General features: G+C 39.8%; 1 protein-coding gene across 6 annotated transcripts in view; it reads right to left on the reverse strand.

Annotated features, from left to right (window-relative positions):
* The window catches only part of USP45 (ubiquitin specific peptidase 45), a 65823-nt gene extending 46696 nt beyond the window's left edge, over positions 1–19127 (reverse strand). For 4 of the 6 annotated variants that reach the window (XM_044757370.2, XM_044757372.2, XM_044757377.2 and 1 more), the window contains exons 1-5: positions 19048–19127; positions 15249–15358; positions 11365–11537; positions 10080–10183; positions 6135–6235 (exon numbers count right to left, since the gene is read on the reverse strand). In XM_044757370.2, the coding sequence (XP_044613305.1) occupies positions 6135–6235; positions 10080–10183; positions 11365–11537; positions 15249–15348 (478 nt within the window). In that variant the 5' untranslated portion in view covers positions 15349–15358; positions 19048–19127. Of the gene's footprint in view, positions 1–6134; positions 6236–10079; positions 10184–11364; positions 11538–15248; positions 15359–19047 lie in introns of those variants that run through there. The other 2 variants (XM_044757371.2, XM_070496489.1) reach the window with 2 other exon arrangements.
* Positions 19128–19338: the final 211 nt, after the last annotated feature.

Here is a 19338-nt window from a genome sequence, read left to right on the forward strand (position 1 = left end):
TCAGAGTGACAAGCCTTTCAGAGAACACTGGCCTACTTTTTAATATTACATATTTCTGGGTGGGTCTCATAAGAAAGTTTTCTGGCTCTTTTTCAATCTTGTGTTATAGATGACCTTTTCATAATACGGGGATTTTGTTTGTTGTTTTTAGTTTTCTGGTATGCGTCTGAGGGGGAGGATGTGGAGGGTTGTTTCTTTTTTTTTAAAGCAAATCCTAGCATCAGATGTGAAATCTACACAGCTGTAAGCATTCTTCTGGGAACCTGCACTGGGGTCCCCTCAACTGTTTAATGCAATTACCTAAACCAGTCATGTAGTAGTAATGTAATTTGCCCATTTCTACAGCTGAAAAGAAGTTTAATCTTTAAAGAGTGAGTAAAAAGGAAAAACTTGCTGCTTCTCTACTCCTCTACCTTGGAACCAAATAATAAATGCTTCCCCTGTTTATTCTCAAAACTCCACTAACTCCTCGTTAGAGTTAGAAATGCCACATGCCTTAGAAATCTTTATTCGGTCATGTAACAAACTGATAATGCCACACGAATGGGCAGCTATCACACAAAGACATTCCTATCTAACTCTGTACTACCGTCAAGTGATTTTTCCAAAAATACAAAACCGATCACCCACTTCTCTGCTTCAAATCTATTAGTGGTTCCTCACTGCCTGTAGGATAGACTCTCATCTCACAAGGCCCTTCAATACCTGTTCTTACTTACCTCTAGAGTCCCACCTCTCACCATCCCCTCAACATCAGAAAACTCAACCTTGCAGCCCTATAAAACTCCCAGAACTTACCAAGCTCCCTCGTCCATGAGCTATTTCCTCCGCCTGGAACACATGCCCCTTCCTTCTTTGCCTAGCTAATTTCTAGATATCCTTCAGCTCTAAATGTCTTCTCCTCCAGGATAAATAAAACGTCCTGGCTCCTCCAGGGTGGGTTAGACACTGCTCCAAAGTGTTCTCATAGACCCCTGTACTTGCTCCATCACAGCACTATTTAAACAAGCAATTATAATTAAGTGTGACTTGTCAATATCCCTCACAGGACCAAAACATCAATAATAGCAGGCACTGAGGAACAGACCTGTCTCATTCACTACTCTATCTCCAATACCTAGCACAGCATCTGGCACAAAGCAGAAACTCAAATATATTAGAAACTGAATGAATAAATAATTTTGACATTAATATTCAGGATTTTTTGGTGAAAATGCAAAACTTGTCTACTTCTTCAGTACAAACTGGTCACATGCTATTTCAGTTCAATTCAGCAATTATTTACTGCCTGACCACACGAGAATCAAACAGAATATAAACCAGGGTACAATCCTCAAGGAAGGTACAGTTTTATAAATAAGACTCATATAGATCCTAAAGCTAAACACCACAAAGCCGTGTGTTATTAAATTCTAAAGTAGGCTGCATAGAAGAAAGAGATAAGACAAAGGACTGGGAAAGTGTCCTTGAAGTAGGACTTGAGCTGAGCCTTAGGGCAAGTAAGGCTGAAAATAGAAAATAGACAGAAATTCTTGGATGGCTCAGCAGTTCTGAAAGTGGAACTGAAGACCCCCTCCTCCTTTCAGGGGTCCTGAAGGTCAAAAGTATTTTATAATAAGCCAAAGACGTTATTTGTATTTTTTACTTCATTCTCAATTATACAACGCAGTTTTCCAGAAGTTACACGCCATGTGGTACCACAACAGACTGAATGCAGAAGAAGAGATGAGAATCCAGCTGTTTCTATTAAGCAGACATTACAGAGATTTGTGAAAATGTAAAACAACGTCACTTAAGTTTGTGTTGTTTTGCTATCTTTCCTAAAAATAGGTTATTTATGTTAACATGCCATGGAATTATTGCTCTTTTTCAGTGAGTTAATAAATATTTTAATCTGTCTAGTTTTAATTTCTAATATGATAAATATTGATAGCTATAACCTACCCAACCTACCTAACCTAAAGGGCTACTGAGACCAAAAGCTGAGATTCACGGAACTACTTGTTTGTAGAATGGATGGGGCAGCAGCCCAGATTCTATGCAGAGAACTGAACTAGATGTATTAGATATGACATTAGCTCACCCACTGCACAACTTAAAAATATGTTTAAGGTACAGATACAAGCTTTCCTCTCAGTGGAGTTATTTTTACTTAATGTAAAATATATTATTATTAATTATTAATATATATTTTAAATCATTCTTATCTTCCCACCAAAGCACAATATATACGGTTTCATATTATTTTTGAATTACCATATACATACATACGTTTTTACTTTTTTTTTTTTTGAGGAAGATTAGCCCTGAGCTAACATCTGCTGCCAATCCTCCTCTTTTTGCTGAGGAAGACTGGTCCTGAGCTAACATCCGTGCCCATCTTCCTCTACTTTATATGTGGGATGCCTACCACAGCATGTCTTGTCAAGCGGTACCATGTCCGCACTCGGGATCCGAACCAGTGAACCCCGGGCCACCAAAGCAGACACGCGCACTTAACTGCTGTGCCACCGGGCCAGCCCTTGTTTTTACATTTCTACAGTCTTCACAATTATCATTTAAAATAGCTGCATAATCATATCAAGCATTCTTACAAACCTCAATAGCAACTTTCATATTTGATTTTTAAACTATTTTATAAAAACATACTACAGCCTAATACAAGAAGGAACATGGCAGATTACTTTCCCAAAAAACGTACGGCTAGAATGCCAAGGGATCTTATTTTAAATCAAACTTGCCTGAGAGATCCTGTAGCCTGGAACACAAAGATGATGACATTTTGCCCTAGAACTTCTGGAAGCCTTGACCTCGGAACCGTCTCTCCCTAAAAAGGCTCTACACAGCCTCAAACTCCCTCAGGAACCTGTTTCCCATGATTCCAGGTGCTACCCATGGTTCCATAAACACAATTAAAGCTCACACTGGTGCCTCCCACCACCTGAACCGATTTCCTCTCTCACCTCTACCCATCCAAAGCTCACCCTTCAAGGGTCGGCTGGAAAGCTCAGCCATGATTCCTTCTGGCTTCCTTTCAACTGAACATTACATCCCTCTTTGAATAGCTGAAGGCCTTGGTGTGAACATCGCCCAAACTACAAATTCTATTCCGCTTTCCTTATCATTACTTTTTCATCTCACACCCTCTTTTAGATATTAAACTTCTTTAGGGCAGGAACTGTCTTATCAATCTCTACTGCCTGGAGCACCATGGAAAGAGGGAGAAAGTGCTGGGGAAAATGAGGCCCAGACAAACCCTAATTGGCCCCAGGTCACAGAGCTGGTGATGGAAGGAGTCAGATTCGAATGCCAGACCCCCCTGCCTCAAATCCATGCTCTTTCTACCACACCATCTCATGTGCCCTACCTTACATCCTTAGTGATGACAAATACTCAAGAAATATGTAACACTGAATGGAGGTAGACTGGCTTTGTTCTTAACCTCAAGAAACCTCTAAGGCAAAAATTCCAGAGAAAATAATTTCTACAATTGTACTTTTGCCACCCTTGGCATTTTCCCTATGTATATTCTTATTACGGCCAACAAAACAAATTTAATGTACAATTCTCAGGAGACAGCATTAAGAACAACATCTGTTCCTGACGTATTAATGTCTATTACCACCATATTGTCCTGGTTCATTTGAGAAGAACTGGAGCTGTGACTATTATGCTTGCGACAGAGTAAGATTTCAGTATTTGTTGAATAAATAAATGAATGAGTGATGAAATTAATCATTTCTTCTGCTGTCCAGGAACCTGAGTTTACCTCTTCTAGTTCCTCCTCCAATTTCTTCACTATTACTGCCTCAGAGCAACAGGTAACAAAAACAATGGTATATTGGGCTATAGACAATACAACTGACTGGGGCCAGCCCGGTGGCCTGGCGGTTAAGTTCACGTGCTCCACTTTGGCAGCCCAGGGTTCACAGGTTCAGATCCTGGGCGCAGACCTAGCATGGCTTTCAAGCCACGCTGTGGCAGACATCTCACATAAAATCGAGGAAGATGGGCACAGATGTTAGCTCAGGGCTAATCTTCCTCAAAAAAAAAAAAACAAAACACAACTGACAACCACATTTTTATGTAATTTTTCGGTTTCTCAGGTCACCGATTAAGCAGTTCAATTCTGCTTCACAGGCATTTCAAAATTATCATGTCCATTCACCTACTTAATCAAAATCCTGAGGTTTGTATTTGATTCCTCCCACTCTCCTTCACTCATTACATCTAATCCACCCACTTTCCACCAGTGCCTCTACTAGTCTCGCACCTGCCCTAACACAATAACCTCCTTTAACCTTCTTAATGACCTCCCCGCCTCCACTCTTAACCCCCAGGAGTCATTCTCCATATAGCAATCAGAGTAATCTCTATTAAAAAAAGATGAAATGACTGTTACTCACCTGCTTAAAATACTTTAATAGCTTCCATTAACTTCAAATAAAATAAAAATTCCTTACCATGGAATTCCTTACAGTGTCCTTTGTGACCTGCCCACCTACCTCTTGACTTCATCTCATTCTACTCCCTCCCAGCAAACCACACTCCAGCCATAGTGGCCTTTCTTATCACTGCCACCACTAGATTACCACCTACCACTGCAATCTGCTCTTTTTCTTTGTAACACTTATCAGAGTTCTTATATATTTGCTTATTTTTTGTCTGTCTCTCCCATTAATCTCTAAACCCCAAGGGGGCAAGATAAAACTGTTTTTGTCTTACCACTACATATAGAATAAAGTGTGAAACCTGGCACGTGGCAGGCACTTAATATTTCTGAATGAAGAAACTGCTTCCCTAGTGTACTCTTAATTTATATTAACATGTATTACATATTGCTTATATGTTAATTAAAAAAAGCACAGAACATAAAATACACACAATTAACAAAAGTATATAACATATAATACATTACTATTGCATAATAAAGGATTTGGCTGCCCTTTGTCTCAAGTTCCTGAGAAGTACCCTCTAAATCCTTGGATCTCCAGAGTGACAGGAGTGTCTTTTTTAATTCACAGTGGGCCCCTCAGACCACGCTTGATAGTTTATGTTAATAAAGACAACAAAGTGTCTTTTTTATTCATCGTGGGCCCCTAGACAGTTTATGCTAATGAGATGACTCAGGACGGGAGCTAGCTGAGCCCGAAAGATCAACTGTGTGATTAGAGGGTTAGGGCGCTGGAGACTGAGTTAAACGTGTGGCCAATGATTCAGTCAATCATGTCAACGCAACGAAACCCCAAAACAACTCTGGCCATCAAAGCTCCAGTGAGCTTGCCTATTTAACAACACTCTGTGTGTGTTGTCACACATCACTGTGCTGGAAGGTGCTGCGTCCTGACTCCATGGGAAGAAGACACAGCAGCTTCACTGTTGGGACCCTCCCAGATCTCGCCCTATGTGACTCTTCTTTTAGCTGGTCCTGATTTGCATCTTTTTTTCTGCTATAATAAAACTGTAATTCTAAGTATAGCACTTTCCTGAGTTCTGTGAGTCATTCTAGCAAATTATTGAACGTAGGGAGGGTAGTGGGAACCCCTGAGTACACAGCAGCCAGTTGGTCAGAAATGCGGGAGGCCTGAGCACCCCTGAAGTGAGGGCAATCTCGTGCGGGACTGAGCCTAATCTGCAAGCTTAGCCTAAGGCAAGGGAGTTAGTGTCCGAACTGTGGTACAACTACGTAACAAGCAATAGATATCATTTCATAAATATGTGTCCAGCACCATGCAAGTATTTTTACATAGGCTATTTATAAATCTTTAGAAAACATTTCTAAGCCTCACAACAACCCCATACAATAGAATTAGCATCCTAAGTTTTTAAGTAAGGAAGCTAAGGAGTAAAAGCCACATGAAGAGTAAGTAATTTAGGTGGAACCTAAATTCAAACTCAGCACTGTTTGACTCCAAACCCCACAGTCTAGTCACTACCCTCTCCAGCTTCTCATTACTGGTTATGTAAATACCACTCAGGATAACATCACAAGATTGCTACCTAAGAATGCATGGCACTCGTCCTGAGCAGTCACAGTAAAATATAAGATACTCTTTATGAATTCATGAATTCTTTATATGAAATATAAAATATTGTTCTTTAATACAAATTTCTTTAGCAGCTGCTTTACTTACTTGTTTGTGTTTTAGAAATATGTTTCTGGAGGAAATCAACTATCTGAGCCAAAACCTTCTTATTACAATGCGTTGATAATTTTTCATCACACTCATAACACCTGAAAAAAATATAAAATTTAGGCAAACATTAGGAAAGTATCTTCAATATTTTGCACATCAGGTAATAAGGTTGGTATTTATCCACTCTGTCTTTAAGTTATGGGGCAAGGGGGATACACAGGGTGAGGCACCAGGTAAGTCTAGAGAAATAAGCTGGGGACAGTTCATACAGAGCTTTATCAGTCAAATTAAAGTTTTGTAGTTTACCCTAAGTGTAATGGAATGCCACAAGGGGTTTTTAAGAAGGGTAATGAAATCACCCAATTTACGTTTTAAAAACATCACTCTGACTAGTGACAGATTGGAGGGCATCAGAAATAGAAGCAGACCAGGGCAGAAGGAGTGGATTTGGAGAGAAATGAACAATTTTATATATTTCCAGGTAGAAATAGTAATGAATTAGATAGAAAAGATAAGGGAGAGGAAAGTGTCAAAAAAACTGCCATGGGAAGGGAGAAGCACATGCGTGTGTCAGTGATTCTCAAACAGGAGCAGTTTTGCCCCCCAGGAGGGACATTTGGCAATGTTTGGAGACATTTTTGGTTGTCACAACTGAGGAAGCTGCCAACGGCTTCCAGTGGGTAGAGGCCAGGAATGCTTCTAAACATCCCACAATGAAAAGGACAGTGCCCTCACAACAAAGAATTGTCGGCCCAAATGACCAGAAAGCTGAGTTTGAGAAATCCTGGTCTAGATGAAACGAGACTTGCTGTGAGTCGGTGATGTTTAAAGCTGGGTGATGGGGACAGAGGAATTCACCATACCATTTTGTCTACTTTTGTTAAAAGGTTAAAAACTAAAATAAGATAAAAAGGGGAAGAAAATAACTGCCAGGCTTCTGGCTTGAATACTTAAGCGATGGGGATTCCAATCATAGAGATGGGGAAGACTGGACGAGATACTGTTTATTTTGCTTGGGGCTTATTTGGGAGGAGAGTATTAGGATTTTCAAAAGCACATCTTTTTCAGAAAACTACTCTTCACTAATTTTACTCATTAGTGAATACAGTATTAGTAAAGGTTTCTTGTATATATTATCATTATCTGTTTCCTTTATCTTCATGAGATCCAATGATCCAATAAGAATGTGTGTTTGACAGTGTTCTATAAATGTATGCGTTACAACAACACTACCTTCTATATTCACAATCTTCTTACTTATAACTATTAGTAGTCCTGGGACCAATGGCTGTAAAGTAGGTTTGGGTTCCTTTTCTAAATAGCACTCAAAATTCAGTCAAATATTTACTGAGTGCCCACTCTACCACTTGCACACAGAAATACACAGATACATAGATAAATCTGTGAAAGAAACGAGTCCAAGAAAACATTCCCCAAACATCTTTTCCAATAGACCATGATGGAATTTAAACAATTTACAGTTACCAGACTTACATTATAATAGATGCTCAATATTTACTGATGTAACTATCACCAAAAATAATAAAAATACAATTGCTCATTTGCAAAATACTGAAATGTCAAGAAATTTTTTACTGACATTGCAATTTAATTTTTACTTGTTATAAAATATACTGTGCAACTTTAAGAGTACAAAAAGAAAACATAAGTAAAAGCCACATGATGGCAATGAATATGGAGAAAAGAGGACAGTTCAAGATAACTTAATTCTACTTGTTTCCATTAGGAAAAAGCCAAAAAATTTAATTGAGCATTTACTACATGCTAGGCACTGTTCTAAGGGCTTTACATGCATGTTCTCGTTTAATTCCTCACAATAATCAAAAAAAGTATTACCATTTAAAAAATAAACAGCTTTAGAGAAGTACAGTTCCTTTTACAGATGAGAAACTGACACACAGGAGGGCTCAAAAATCAGTAATGTATTATGCGTACAGGGGAAATGTTTAACCTTCTTTCAACAAACTTTTGAGAACTTTAAAAGCACTCATGTATATGTTAACTTTAAGTGTTAAATCAGTGCCTCTTCGCCCAAGTTAGGCATAAGACTCACCTATGGAAATTAAAGCTACAGAACCCTGACCTACTAGGGGACCACTGGCACCTGTGGGTTTTTCAAATTCCACCTGTGAGGATCTGACGTGAAGTCAGAGGTAAGAAACCACTGTGCATACTCATCTGTTAAAGCAGGATTAAATCCACCATTTAGCAACACTTTGTCAGCAATGATTAAATTATCAAATCTACAATACGTCTTTCTTTTTTAGGTTTTTCACGTTTTTCTTTAGTTTGGGCTAGCCTTCTCTTTAATCCAAACCACTGAAGTTTTCTACTGAAATTGTTAAACTTTTTAAGGTTTAAGAATTGGATGGGAAGAAGAAAATAGCCACAACCTTTAAATTTCTATAAATGCATATGACAAACTTGAATTTCTTCCTTTTAAGAGGAAAGTAATTCTACAGACCTCCAAATGCAACTTATTTTCATTGTAATATAAATCTAATACATCTACTACAAAACTCAATAAATTCATTATCTCTGTAACTATGTAACTATGAAAGAAAAATTATACAATTAAATATAAAAACAAAATTACAAAATCAATTAAGTTAAAACTAACAAGACTAATTTATGATGCTAGCTAAGGCTTTTTTGCTGAAGTTCAGTCATGATTCATATCACAGTTATGGTCCTAAGAGCTACACAGAAGTTCCAACACACATTCACTTGAGATGAGCCTGTCCTACCAGGTAACACTCAATGCTCCCACCACCTTTTCTATTTCAGTGGTCCTCAAACTGTGGTCCCTAGACCAGCAGCATTGGCAACACCTGGGAACTTGTTAGAAATGCAAATTCCTAGGCTTAACCCCAGAACTACTAAATCAGAATCTCTAGGTCTGGGATCCAGCAATCTATTTTAACAAGCCCTCCTGGTGATTCTGATGCTCCCCATAGTTTGAGATCAGTGCTCTCTTCAGACTACAGAGAAATGTTCATTGAGCTGCCACACTATGGCATCATACGCTCTCCCTTGGCTTCAATGCATCACTTACCTATTAAATCCCCTCTGTTCTGTCCTCATTCTCCCCAGTACTATTACTTGGGGCCAACAACGACAAAAACACAAATGCAGCAAGCACCCAACCCTGTGGCTGAACTAAATCATAAGATGAGGATATAAACCAAAATATCCTTACATCAATTTTAGACCCCTGAAATGAAAACACAAAGTTAAAATATTTCTGTCTTTAAAAAAACTTGAAAGCCCCTGAAAATTCCTTCAAGGAACCCTACGAGTCTATAGATTCCAGTTAGAAAATTTTTGTTGTAAATTACAGAAGGAAAGCTTTTCGATACAATGTCCACTTCCACAACTGAAGCAGTCTGGTATGCTGGCAAGACACTAGGGAATCAAAGACTTGCTTTAGTGCCTGGATTTCTACTTTGTAACCACAAAAAGGTAAAGGATACTCAGTGTCCTTATACGTAAAATGAGAGAACTGGACCTGGTTCCTGCCCAGGGTGAAGCCGAATCACCTGAGAAGTTTCTACAAACTACATATGCCCAGGCTTTCCCCCTCCCCTGCAGACAATCACCAAACCAGTTGACTGCTTGAAGCTCCCTCCTCCTCCAGAACTCTGGGATTCTGTATTAGCAAGTTCATCATGAAAAATCAACTAGCGAGAATTTTTCTTTATTGTACAAAGAAAATATTAAAGAAAAGTAGAGGGATGACTGAATTTTTTATTTAAATTATATATTCAAGTGTAACGTTAATTTTCTTAAATTATCCCATAGGTTGTGTTCAGGCTAAAAATCGTAGGCTGGTATAACATCTTTAAATATTTTACCTTGTAAAGCTCGAAGAAAAAGAGATTTTTTTGTTGTGGACACCAGTCCTAACAAAATCTAACTTACCATATAGTCCATGTGCTCAGATTAATTATAATACAATGAAGCTCCGTTCTCTGACTCTTGAAGTGCTTCATTGAATGCTGGCTTTCTGAGCTTTGACCACATCCCTAGAGATGAGCAGAATGTTATTTGTATGACTTACGTATAAGTTTGTTTCATATTATTTAAATCGTAACTCAAACTTACACTGAAAAAGTTTTGTTTTTCATTTCAAGTAGGAGGGAAAAGTTTCAGAAAGAAATATAGATTCTCAGTGAATTCAATTTCTTGCAAAAGAAGCTAACTTGGTTTTTGTTATATAGTGTTTACCTAAAACAATCATGAGCCAAGTTCATCTCCCTCTCATTTAAAAATGCACACACGGTCTGTCGGGAGCACGGCAGGACACTGAGCATCCTCCTGGCCAGCACTGCCCCTCCCCCATCCACACATTTCCTATACTGTACACGCCTCCACCCAACCCACGAGAACTGGCGAGACTCAGACCAGCCACAGTAATTTCCCTCTCCACATGAGGAAAGACATGAGATGCAATTCCAGTCCACATGACGTGAGGGGTAGTCTAATGGATGTTTCTGGGAAAGTTTTACACATTTTAAAAAAGAACACAGGGGAGGGATGTACTTTTTGTCCTCTTTCTGAACTTTGGGGACTGCTGTGTGATACATAATGCATGAAACATCTTTGGCCATCCTGAAATCATGACATTGAGGATGGCACAGCAGAAAAATGGAAGAAACCTCAGTTTTTAATGTTCTTTCCATTGAATTAATTAACTCTGAAGTGGCCCGACTTCCGGACTTTCTACACACGATAATAAAGGTTCCTCTTATTTTAAAAAAATGTGTATACTTTTGATTTTATTTAAAAATTCCTTTATTATAGGTATCAATAGCTTCTAAGCTGTTCAGAGAAATTATTTTGCAAAAATAAAAGAAGAAGAAGAATCCTTTCTCAGAGAGAGAGAAATGAATCTAAAAAGATGAAAAAAACTAGGATCCATTTCCTAAGTAAACACAAATCGGTAAAGGCAGGTCCAGATATGAGAACTACTGTAAATAGGCTGGAGTCCCTTTCAAAGTATTTATAAACCAGTCATGGTTACTTTCTGAACATAACACACCTTTTACTTTACTTTAAACATTTCTAATCTCAGGCTTGGAGAGCTCTATCTAAACATGAAATAAATTTATCTTGAATCCTAAGCATTACCCATAGTCCAACTCACAGTAGGCATTTAAGGAAAATATTCAAGACAGACTCACACATAAAAAAACACTTTTCTCACCTGAAAACCACACTTGAGGCACAACCAGACATCAGTAAGAAGCACTGGCTGTCCATCATAGAATCTTCTTTCTTTTAAACATTCTGAGCAAACTGACCACAGACTCTCAGCTATTGCTCTTTTCACATGATTCACGCTGACAGCAAGATTTACATGTTGGCAAGTGAAACCTACTGAATAAGACAAAACAACATTTGAACATTTTCTTTGCTAAACCAAAGTGCTACCATCAGTAAGCAAAAGTCAACAATAACATTAAAATGCTGTAACTAAAAAGCACAGACATTCAAAAATCAAAACTCAAAAGGATACATACTGCACGATTCCATTTATAAAACATTTGTGAAATAACACAGTTATGGAGGTGGAGAACAAATTAGTGGTTGCCAGGGGCTATGGATGGGGAGCAGGGGGTGTGGCTATAAACGGGTAGCACTCAGACGGTGATGTACAGTCAAGTACCCTGACTGTGGTGGTTATAGAAAGCTCACATGTAACAAAACTGCACAGAGCTACACACACACGAGTGCACGTATTTCTGGTGAAATCTGAATGAGCTCTAAGGATGGTACTAATGTCAGTTTCTTGGGTTTGATATTGTACTACAGAAATACAAGACGTTAAATCAGGAGAGGTTGGGTGAAGGGTGAATGAGACCTCCTTGTATATAATTTGTACTTTCCTGTGAATCTAAAATTAGTTCAAAAATAAAAAGTTTAGTAAATAAAATAAAGGATATTATTTACTGAGCAGCTACTCCTATGTGTCAAGCATTTTGAATGTATTTCCATTAAGATACACACGTAAAATCTTTTCATATCGACTGGCTCTGCTATGATGCTGTTTTCATCATTGTCGGGAGGAAGGAGAGAGAAGAACAAAAAATAGCATAATTTACAGGAACAAGAATTCTCAGAACTCTCCTTAATGAATATTCCCAAATACCAACCATTTTGCATGGTCTTTAATTATTTTTTATAACAGATTCCCATTGTGTGGAGACAAATGGCCAAAATGAGCAAATTGTTTTTGATTCTTCAAATAACCATATTCTTCTTCCGAGGGCACAATGACACTTCCATTTCTCCCAAATACCTGAACACTTCAATTTCTCCACCTCAAATATCCCAAACACCAAACCTGTAACTACCTGCCAAAATCAAACGACAAACAAAGAGACTGAGTAACCTGAAGAGGGAAACAGGAGTGTTTACATTTCAACCTTCTCCACCTCCCTTTCCAAATGCAAAGCACTCCTTTTCATCTACTAGTTAACTAGGGAGAGGCTAAGCATTAGTTTCATTTCATCCTGAAGACTAAGACTATGATCCTGACAAGTTATTTATAGTAAAATATAATTTCAACAAAAATAATATGTAAGTCTGATGGAAGATTAAAACTTCTAATTTTACACCATGAATAAGTTAAAAGAACAGTCATAAAAGGACTCATTCTGAAGTCCTACATTTGAAAAGCAAGGATGCAAGCCATTAAAGAAAGGGCTGTTCAGGGGAAGACTGATAAATGACTACGCAGGTACAGGACCGAGAAATGGCTTACCAAATGTCACTGCTTTGTTGGAGTTTTTATATTTTAAAATTCTGAGGGGAAAATCATTCCACACACCTTCTACCGTTTCTGGGGTAGGATCTGGCCAGGGTACAACTTAACCATTCTCTGATTCTATAATTCAGACTTATAAAACTGAAACTGTTAATAAATTCAGAGATAAGTGAACTCAAGATAAAAAGGTCCCAGGCCCCTAAATGAAATCTACTAGCTTTTAAATGTCTCAACCACGTAGACTTTTTATAAGTATAAGTAAATTAAAAGTTTGAAGTTTACCTACAAGAGCTAACCAGAGTTTAAGCAGTATTCACGATGGTTTTTTTTTTGGGGGGGGGGGAATGTAAAAAAATTTCCTTCTCTGTTAATAAGTAAATTTTGGCAGTTTTCTGTAACTTGTTTAAGCATGTAACTGTCTAAATTTCATCTGACAAATACATCCTGTAGAGAGTCCTGAAGAAAAGTATAAAAATGTACTCAAGTCCATAGTTGCTTCACATTAACAAATCAAAAACAATAAAAATCTCCATGTTTTCCATTTAAATACTAACAAAAAATTTACATGGAGGTCTTAAAGTTTACAAATAGGGACATAAAATCAACACTTCCCCTTTTCTCCTCCCAGAAATTATCTAAGAGCAACAAGAACAGGAAACAAAAATACAAAGTTCATTTTCAGAGAAACCAGGAAACAGCCAAAGCCCCAAGTCACAAACGAAGTGGAAGGGCTCCCACCTCAAAGCAGCGGAGATCAAACAGGGGAGCCCACAGAAGGAGACAGAGAGAACATGCAGCTATAGATGCCACAGGGAACAACATGTGCTTCGCAGTCATGGAACAAAAACTCAGTCTCTGTGCTCAATCGGCTACAGTGGCAGGAGCTCCCCTCCATCCAATTTTGTTTTGAGAAGAAGTAAAAGAAGGGAATTTCTCATTCACTGAGGGAGAAACAAAAAAGCAAGCCATGTTTGCAGGAAACAGTCTCGTCTCTGTCACACTTGAGGAGAAGAGAGACTTTGGATTCTGAAAAACCCCAGAGCTGTATAATCCTGTTGGTTGGAAATAAGTAAGGGCTAAATGAGCTCAAACTCAAAACTCCACTTAGGGCTCAAGAGTGCTCTGGTCCTCCTGCTTCCACAAATATTCTTCAACTAACTGGCCCAAGAAAAGCAACCCGACATCAAAGAAGGAGTAATCAGGGGCTGGCCTGGTGGCCGAGTGGTTAAGTTTGCACGCTCCGCTGCAGGCGGCCCAGTGTTTCGTTGGTTCGAATCCTGGGTGTGGACATGGCGCTGCTCAGCAAACTACGCTGAGGCAGCATCCCACATGCCACAACTAGAAGGACCCACAACAAAAAATATACAACTATGTACCGGGGGGCTTTGGGGAGAAAAAGGAAACAATAAAGTCTTTAAAAAAAAAAAAAAAAGAAGGAGTAATCAAAGCCGCAAATTCTATGCTGTTAATATAAGCAAAAGGAAGGAGGGAAAAGGAAAAACAAATGGCACAGCAGTCACTGCCATGAAATAAAAGCACAAAACAGAAGCATTAAGTGGCAAAACAGTAGGAGGTGACCGGCAGAGTTCAGCAAAGAAGTGGAAGAAAAAAATAATAAAACCACAAAAATGAAGGCAAAGCGAAAAGAGCGTAAGATGAAACCGACACTGCTGAAAAGACAGTAAAGGATAAAAATGAAAACAGCAAGCAAAATGAAAAGGAAATAGGAGTTTTAGAGGACTTGAGAAAAAATGATAACTATGGAAGACAGGCAAAGGAGAGTTAAGATAAGAATAATCAGAATCCCTGAAAAAACCATATAACAAAATAGAACAAATATTTAAAGGTATAATTCACACTTCCTTCAATACAGCAATCTAGCTATCCTGAAAATATCCAAGTTAAAAACACTTAAAAATGGAAATAATATATTGAAAATATCTTTTTAAATGGCGAGTTGAACTGGTAAGAAAATAAGGAAAATTCTCAGAGGCCAAAATGGAAGGCAAGAGGCTAAAGAGAAAAGCAAGCCCTGAAGCCGGCAGCTCCCCAGGGTCATCTGCCAATCTCAGTGGCCAGCAGGCTTGGTTTTAACAGGTCATGAGAAACAGAACAACGAGGATGCCAATTCTAAGTTACTTTATAAACTAAACAAAGTCTCACTAAAAATACCACTAGGATTTTTTTGGAACTAGACAAGCTGATTTTCAAGTTCATGCAGAAAATGGTGAAAAATAAAGAGCATAAGATTTATTAATTAAAAACATATATTGTCATTTCTTTTCTGCAACGCTGTTGGGATGACAGACATCACAATTTACCAGCAATGTCATCTGAAGAGTCTTCATCATGAGGTAGCGTAGGCCTTTTACTTCTTTTGGCTTTCTCAGGTAAAGCTTTGGATGGCTCCTTCACCCGCATCTGTTATTTACTGAAAAGGTTGGGGGAAAAAAATGAATACACTTTAAGCCTCAAAATTAAAATTTTAATACATATTAACATTGAAATGACTTCAATTTTAATTGGTCTAGTAAATCAATGGAGGAAGAAGAGAAGAACATTAGCTGAAACCAAAGAAATCTTTATTAAACTAATATACAAATGGCACATTACATTTGACTTTTACCAACTACTCCTTAGATATCTGATGTCTAGATGAACGAAAAAACTAAAGTTTGCCTAAGGGAGTAAGTGCTGCTTCTGGTTCACGTGCTCCCCTAGCTAGGAAATAGTAGGATCTCGAAAAGTCACAATGGACCAGGGATGGAAGCCATGTGCCAAGCACAGCAGAGCCACCCAACCCGTGCTATATGACCTCGCCCTGCACTACTGAAAGAGAAATAAATTTCTATCTTTTTAAGCTATTGCGTTTCTTTGCAGGTTTTTTCCCACTTTTTTATTATGAAAATTTTAAACTTCCACAAAGGTTAAAGAACGTATAATGAATACCTATGTACTACCTAGATTCCACATCTAGAACATTTTGCTGTATTTGTTCTATCTAAATATCAATGTGTACATAGACATTTATATACATGTATATGAGTATGTTTGTTTTTGCTGAACTATTTGAAAGTAAGTTGCAGAGAGCACATATCTTTTAAGAATAAGGACATTCTCCTGTGTAATCACATCTAAGAAAAGTAACAATAACTCCCTAACATCATCTCATATCCCATCACATTCTAATTTCTTCAGCTGACCCAAAAGTGCCTTCTATACTTGATTTTGAATCAGGATGGATTCAATCAAGGTTTTTACTTTATATTGGTTACGTCACTTTAGTATCTTTTAATCTTTACCCTTTCTTCCCATCTTTTACAGTAGCTTAGCCTAAATCCTATCTAATATCATCCTGTTCCATGGCTAAAGTACACTGTAATTTTCATGGTTATTTGTTTATTTGCTTTTATTGATCAAGGTGGAAGAATCTTTCAATTCAATAATAAATTCTGAATCTTGATTTAGTCATACCATGTTCCACATAAGGGAGCTTCTGAGTTTGCCATCTTAAGGGCCATTTCTTTAAGTTCAAGGGTCATCAGTAATGAACTAAACTGCAGTTGAGGCCTTCGGGGTTACAGAGATGCACAAGGTCTCGAGTTCCTTGACCATTTTATTTCTCACTGCCCTCTCCCTCCAAACTTCCTCACCCACTTACCCCTACAGTTCCACCTTGCAAAATCACTAATTCAAGTATTCTATGCTCTGATCACAACTTTGAGTTCTTCCTACTTGCTTGATCAGCCACTCCTGTTTTCCTTTAGTGCCCAGGCTGACAAGTGGCTGCATCTCCACAAGTGCTTCCAGGATCACTACTGCAGGGCAGGGAGAAGGGGAAGTGGCACATGGAGTGCTAGTTCTTCAAGCTTCACTTAGAAGTGACACCTGTCATGTCTGCTCGTATTTGCACTAGCCAAAGCAGGTCATATGGCCAGATTTAACTTCGAGTAGACATGGGGGATTGGTGTACAAAGACTGCAACCTTATCATGTACCCAGAAAGAAGAGAGTATGTGTGCACAGCCTTAACGCTGCCGTATCATGCCTCTACCAGAACCCCAATCCAAGATGCACCCAATTAACCATGGATATCCACTTCCAAATAGGCTGGAGAAAGTCTCGTAAGAGAGCAGATTGGGTCCACTAAATTTATAATCACAATCTCAAATGGATCAAGACACCCCACTATCTTCTTACCTCCCGGTCAGCTGACCTACTCCTCACACAGCCACAGGAAACCTTTTTCACTCTCCCAAACCTCCCACGCCCCCATCTCCCTACTCCTCCAAATATAAGCTAGCCTTCTACTTCATTGAGAGAAGAGAGACATACTTAGATGGCAAATCTGATCTTTCCATGCGAACTTACAAAATTACCTCAAACTATTTTAACTTGATGTTCTGAAAAGAGACAGACATAACTAATAGAATCCAGGAAAAACGGCCCATGAAAAACTGTTCATATTTTCTCCCTGACTGCACAGAAATTCTTGATAAAGATGAGCATTAACACATAGATAGTGCTGGCAGAATAACAAACAGAACCAGGTATTTGACCTGCAATTTGTAAAAGACTTGTGCCTTTTTTCAAAAACAATGACTCCAACCTAACTCAGCAATGTGGAGTCAATTTCCAGGGACTCTGCTGACATGCAGTAAGTCTAAACACAGAGAATCATTTTGGACAGTAACCCACCACCTAGCAATCACTTATCTGGACAGTTTTCTTTTTCAATTTCCCTTTAAGGCCAAAAAGGACAAAATAACAGTCCAATTATTAGAGCTTCAAATACTTTCTATCATCAATATTGTGTCTAGGGGGTTCCAAGACCAGTTTACATTTGAAGATTCATCAGGACTCAGGAGACAGTTCTACTCCGTGGCTAACGTTTATCACAGCAATGTAGTATGGACATAGAGCCTGACCATAATGGAAAAAGAAACAGGCAAACCATGGAGGAACCCATACCCAGGCTTCCTTATATTCTCTCCCTCCCAGGAGGGGTCACATAGAGCACACTCTTCCCCCAATAAGGAAAATCCAGCAATGTCTGTGCGACCTTTCTGCCCAGGGAAGCCCATTAGACTCCCAGGCCCAGGATTTTGATGTGGGCTGGTAACTTTGGTATAAACAATATTGTTCCCAGATGCCAAACAAAGGTTAACCTTGCAAACTGACCTTTCTAAGGATAGCAGTCTCAGACCCCATGTGAACCCTTTTCAGCACAAATAAGTCCTGGTCATTTTTCTCACGTGGTTTCCCAAACAAAACTTTTCCATTTTCAACTTCAGCATTACTCTACCATGTCTTTTCTCTAACGCAGGATGTGCAACTAAGTTGCTTGGAAATGTTTAATTTTTTTTAAACATACTGTACAAACAAAAGCCCATATTCTCAAAAAAGAAAAAGTATTTTTCTCCTACTCTTGGACTCCTGAGCAATTATTTTCGGCGGAGGTAGGAGAGGGACACAACTCTCCTTGTAAATGCCGGGCTCAAAAAGATGAACAGCACTTAGATACTTTTGCTGTGCCTGACGCTCGGTTCTAAGCACTTTAAAGACACCAACTCACTTAATCCTCAAACCGTCTTATGAGACAGGTTACTATTATTTTCCCCACTTTACCCTTGAAGAAACTGAGACACACAGAGGTTAAGTGACTTGCAGAGGTCCCGGAGCCAGTGAGTGGTGGATGGGGATTGGGACCTCCAGAGCACCTAACAGTACGCGATGCTGCCAGAACCCCGTGGTTAGACACGCTTCCTTCCGTCACTGACAAAAACATCCAAAGGTTCGGAAGAGAAAACGAGTTGCAAGGAGACAGCACCAGAGGGTGTCGGGCCGCCGCGCCTCGGTCACGATGAGGCGGACCCGGGCCCCTCCCCGGCGTCCCCTTTCCCGCCGCGACAACCCCGGCTCCTCCCGCCGCCGCTCAGGCACCGGGCCGCCCCGGTCGCGCTCACGCGGCCCTCGGTGAGCGCCCGGCGCCCCCAGGGATCGGGAAGGCGAGGGGGCGTAGGGAGCCTCTCTCCCTGGTCCGTCACGCCACAAGGGGCCAGGCTCGCGGTAACGAAGCAGGAGACTCTGCGGCGACCCCAGCAGCGAACCCCCGACTCACCCCGCCGGGCCGGGCCGGGCCGCCGAGTCTACAACCAGAAGCGACTGCGCCTGCGCGGCCGTCCCGGGGCGGCATGGGCGAGGCCTCGTGGCCCGCCCCCAAGTCCTGGCGGGTTCAGGACCACCCCCCGCGGGGCCGCGCTCCTGGGAGTGGGGCGTGGACGGGGCAGGGCCGGCCCGCGGCGCGCCTGCGTTATCTACTTTGGCAGATCTGGATAGGCCCCTGCTCGTGTTAGAATGATAGCAATGGACTCCAAATTGGACCCGAGGAGTGGCCTGGAGTGCGCCGCTC

This window comes from Equus asinus, chromosome 24 (assembly GCF_041296235.1).
Source record: "Equus asinus isolate D_3611 breed Donkey chromosome 24, EquAss-T2T_v2, whole genome shotgun sequence".
Taxonomy (NCBI): Eukaryota; Metazoa; Chordata; class Mammalia; order Perissodactyla; family Equidae; genus Equus; species Equus asinus.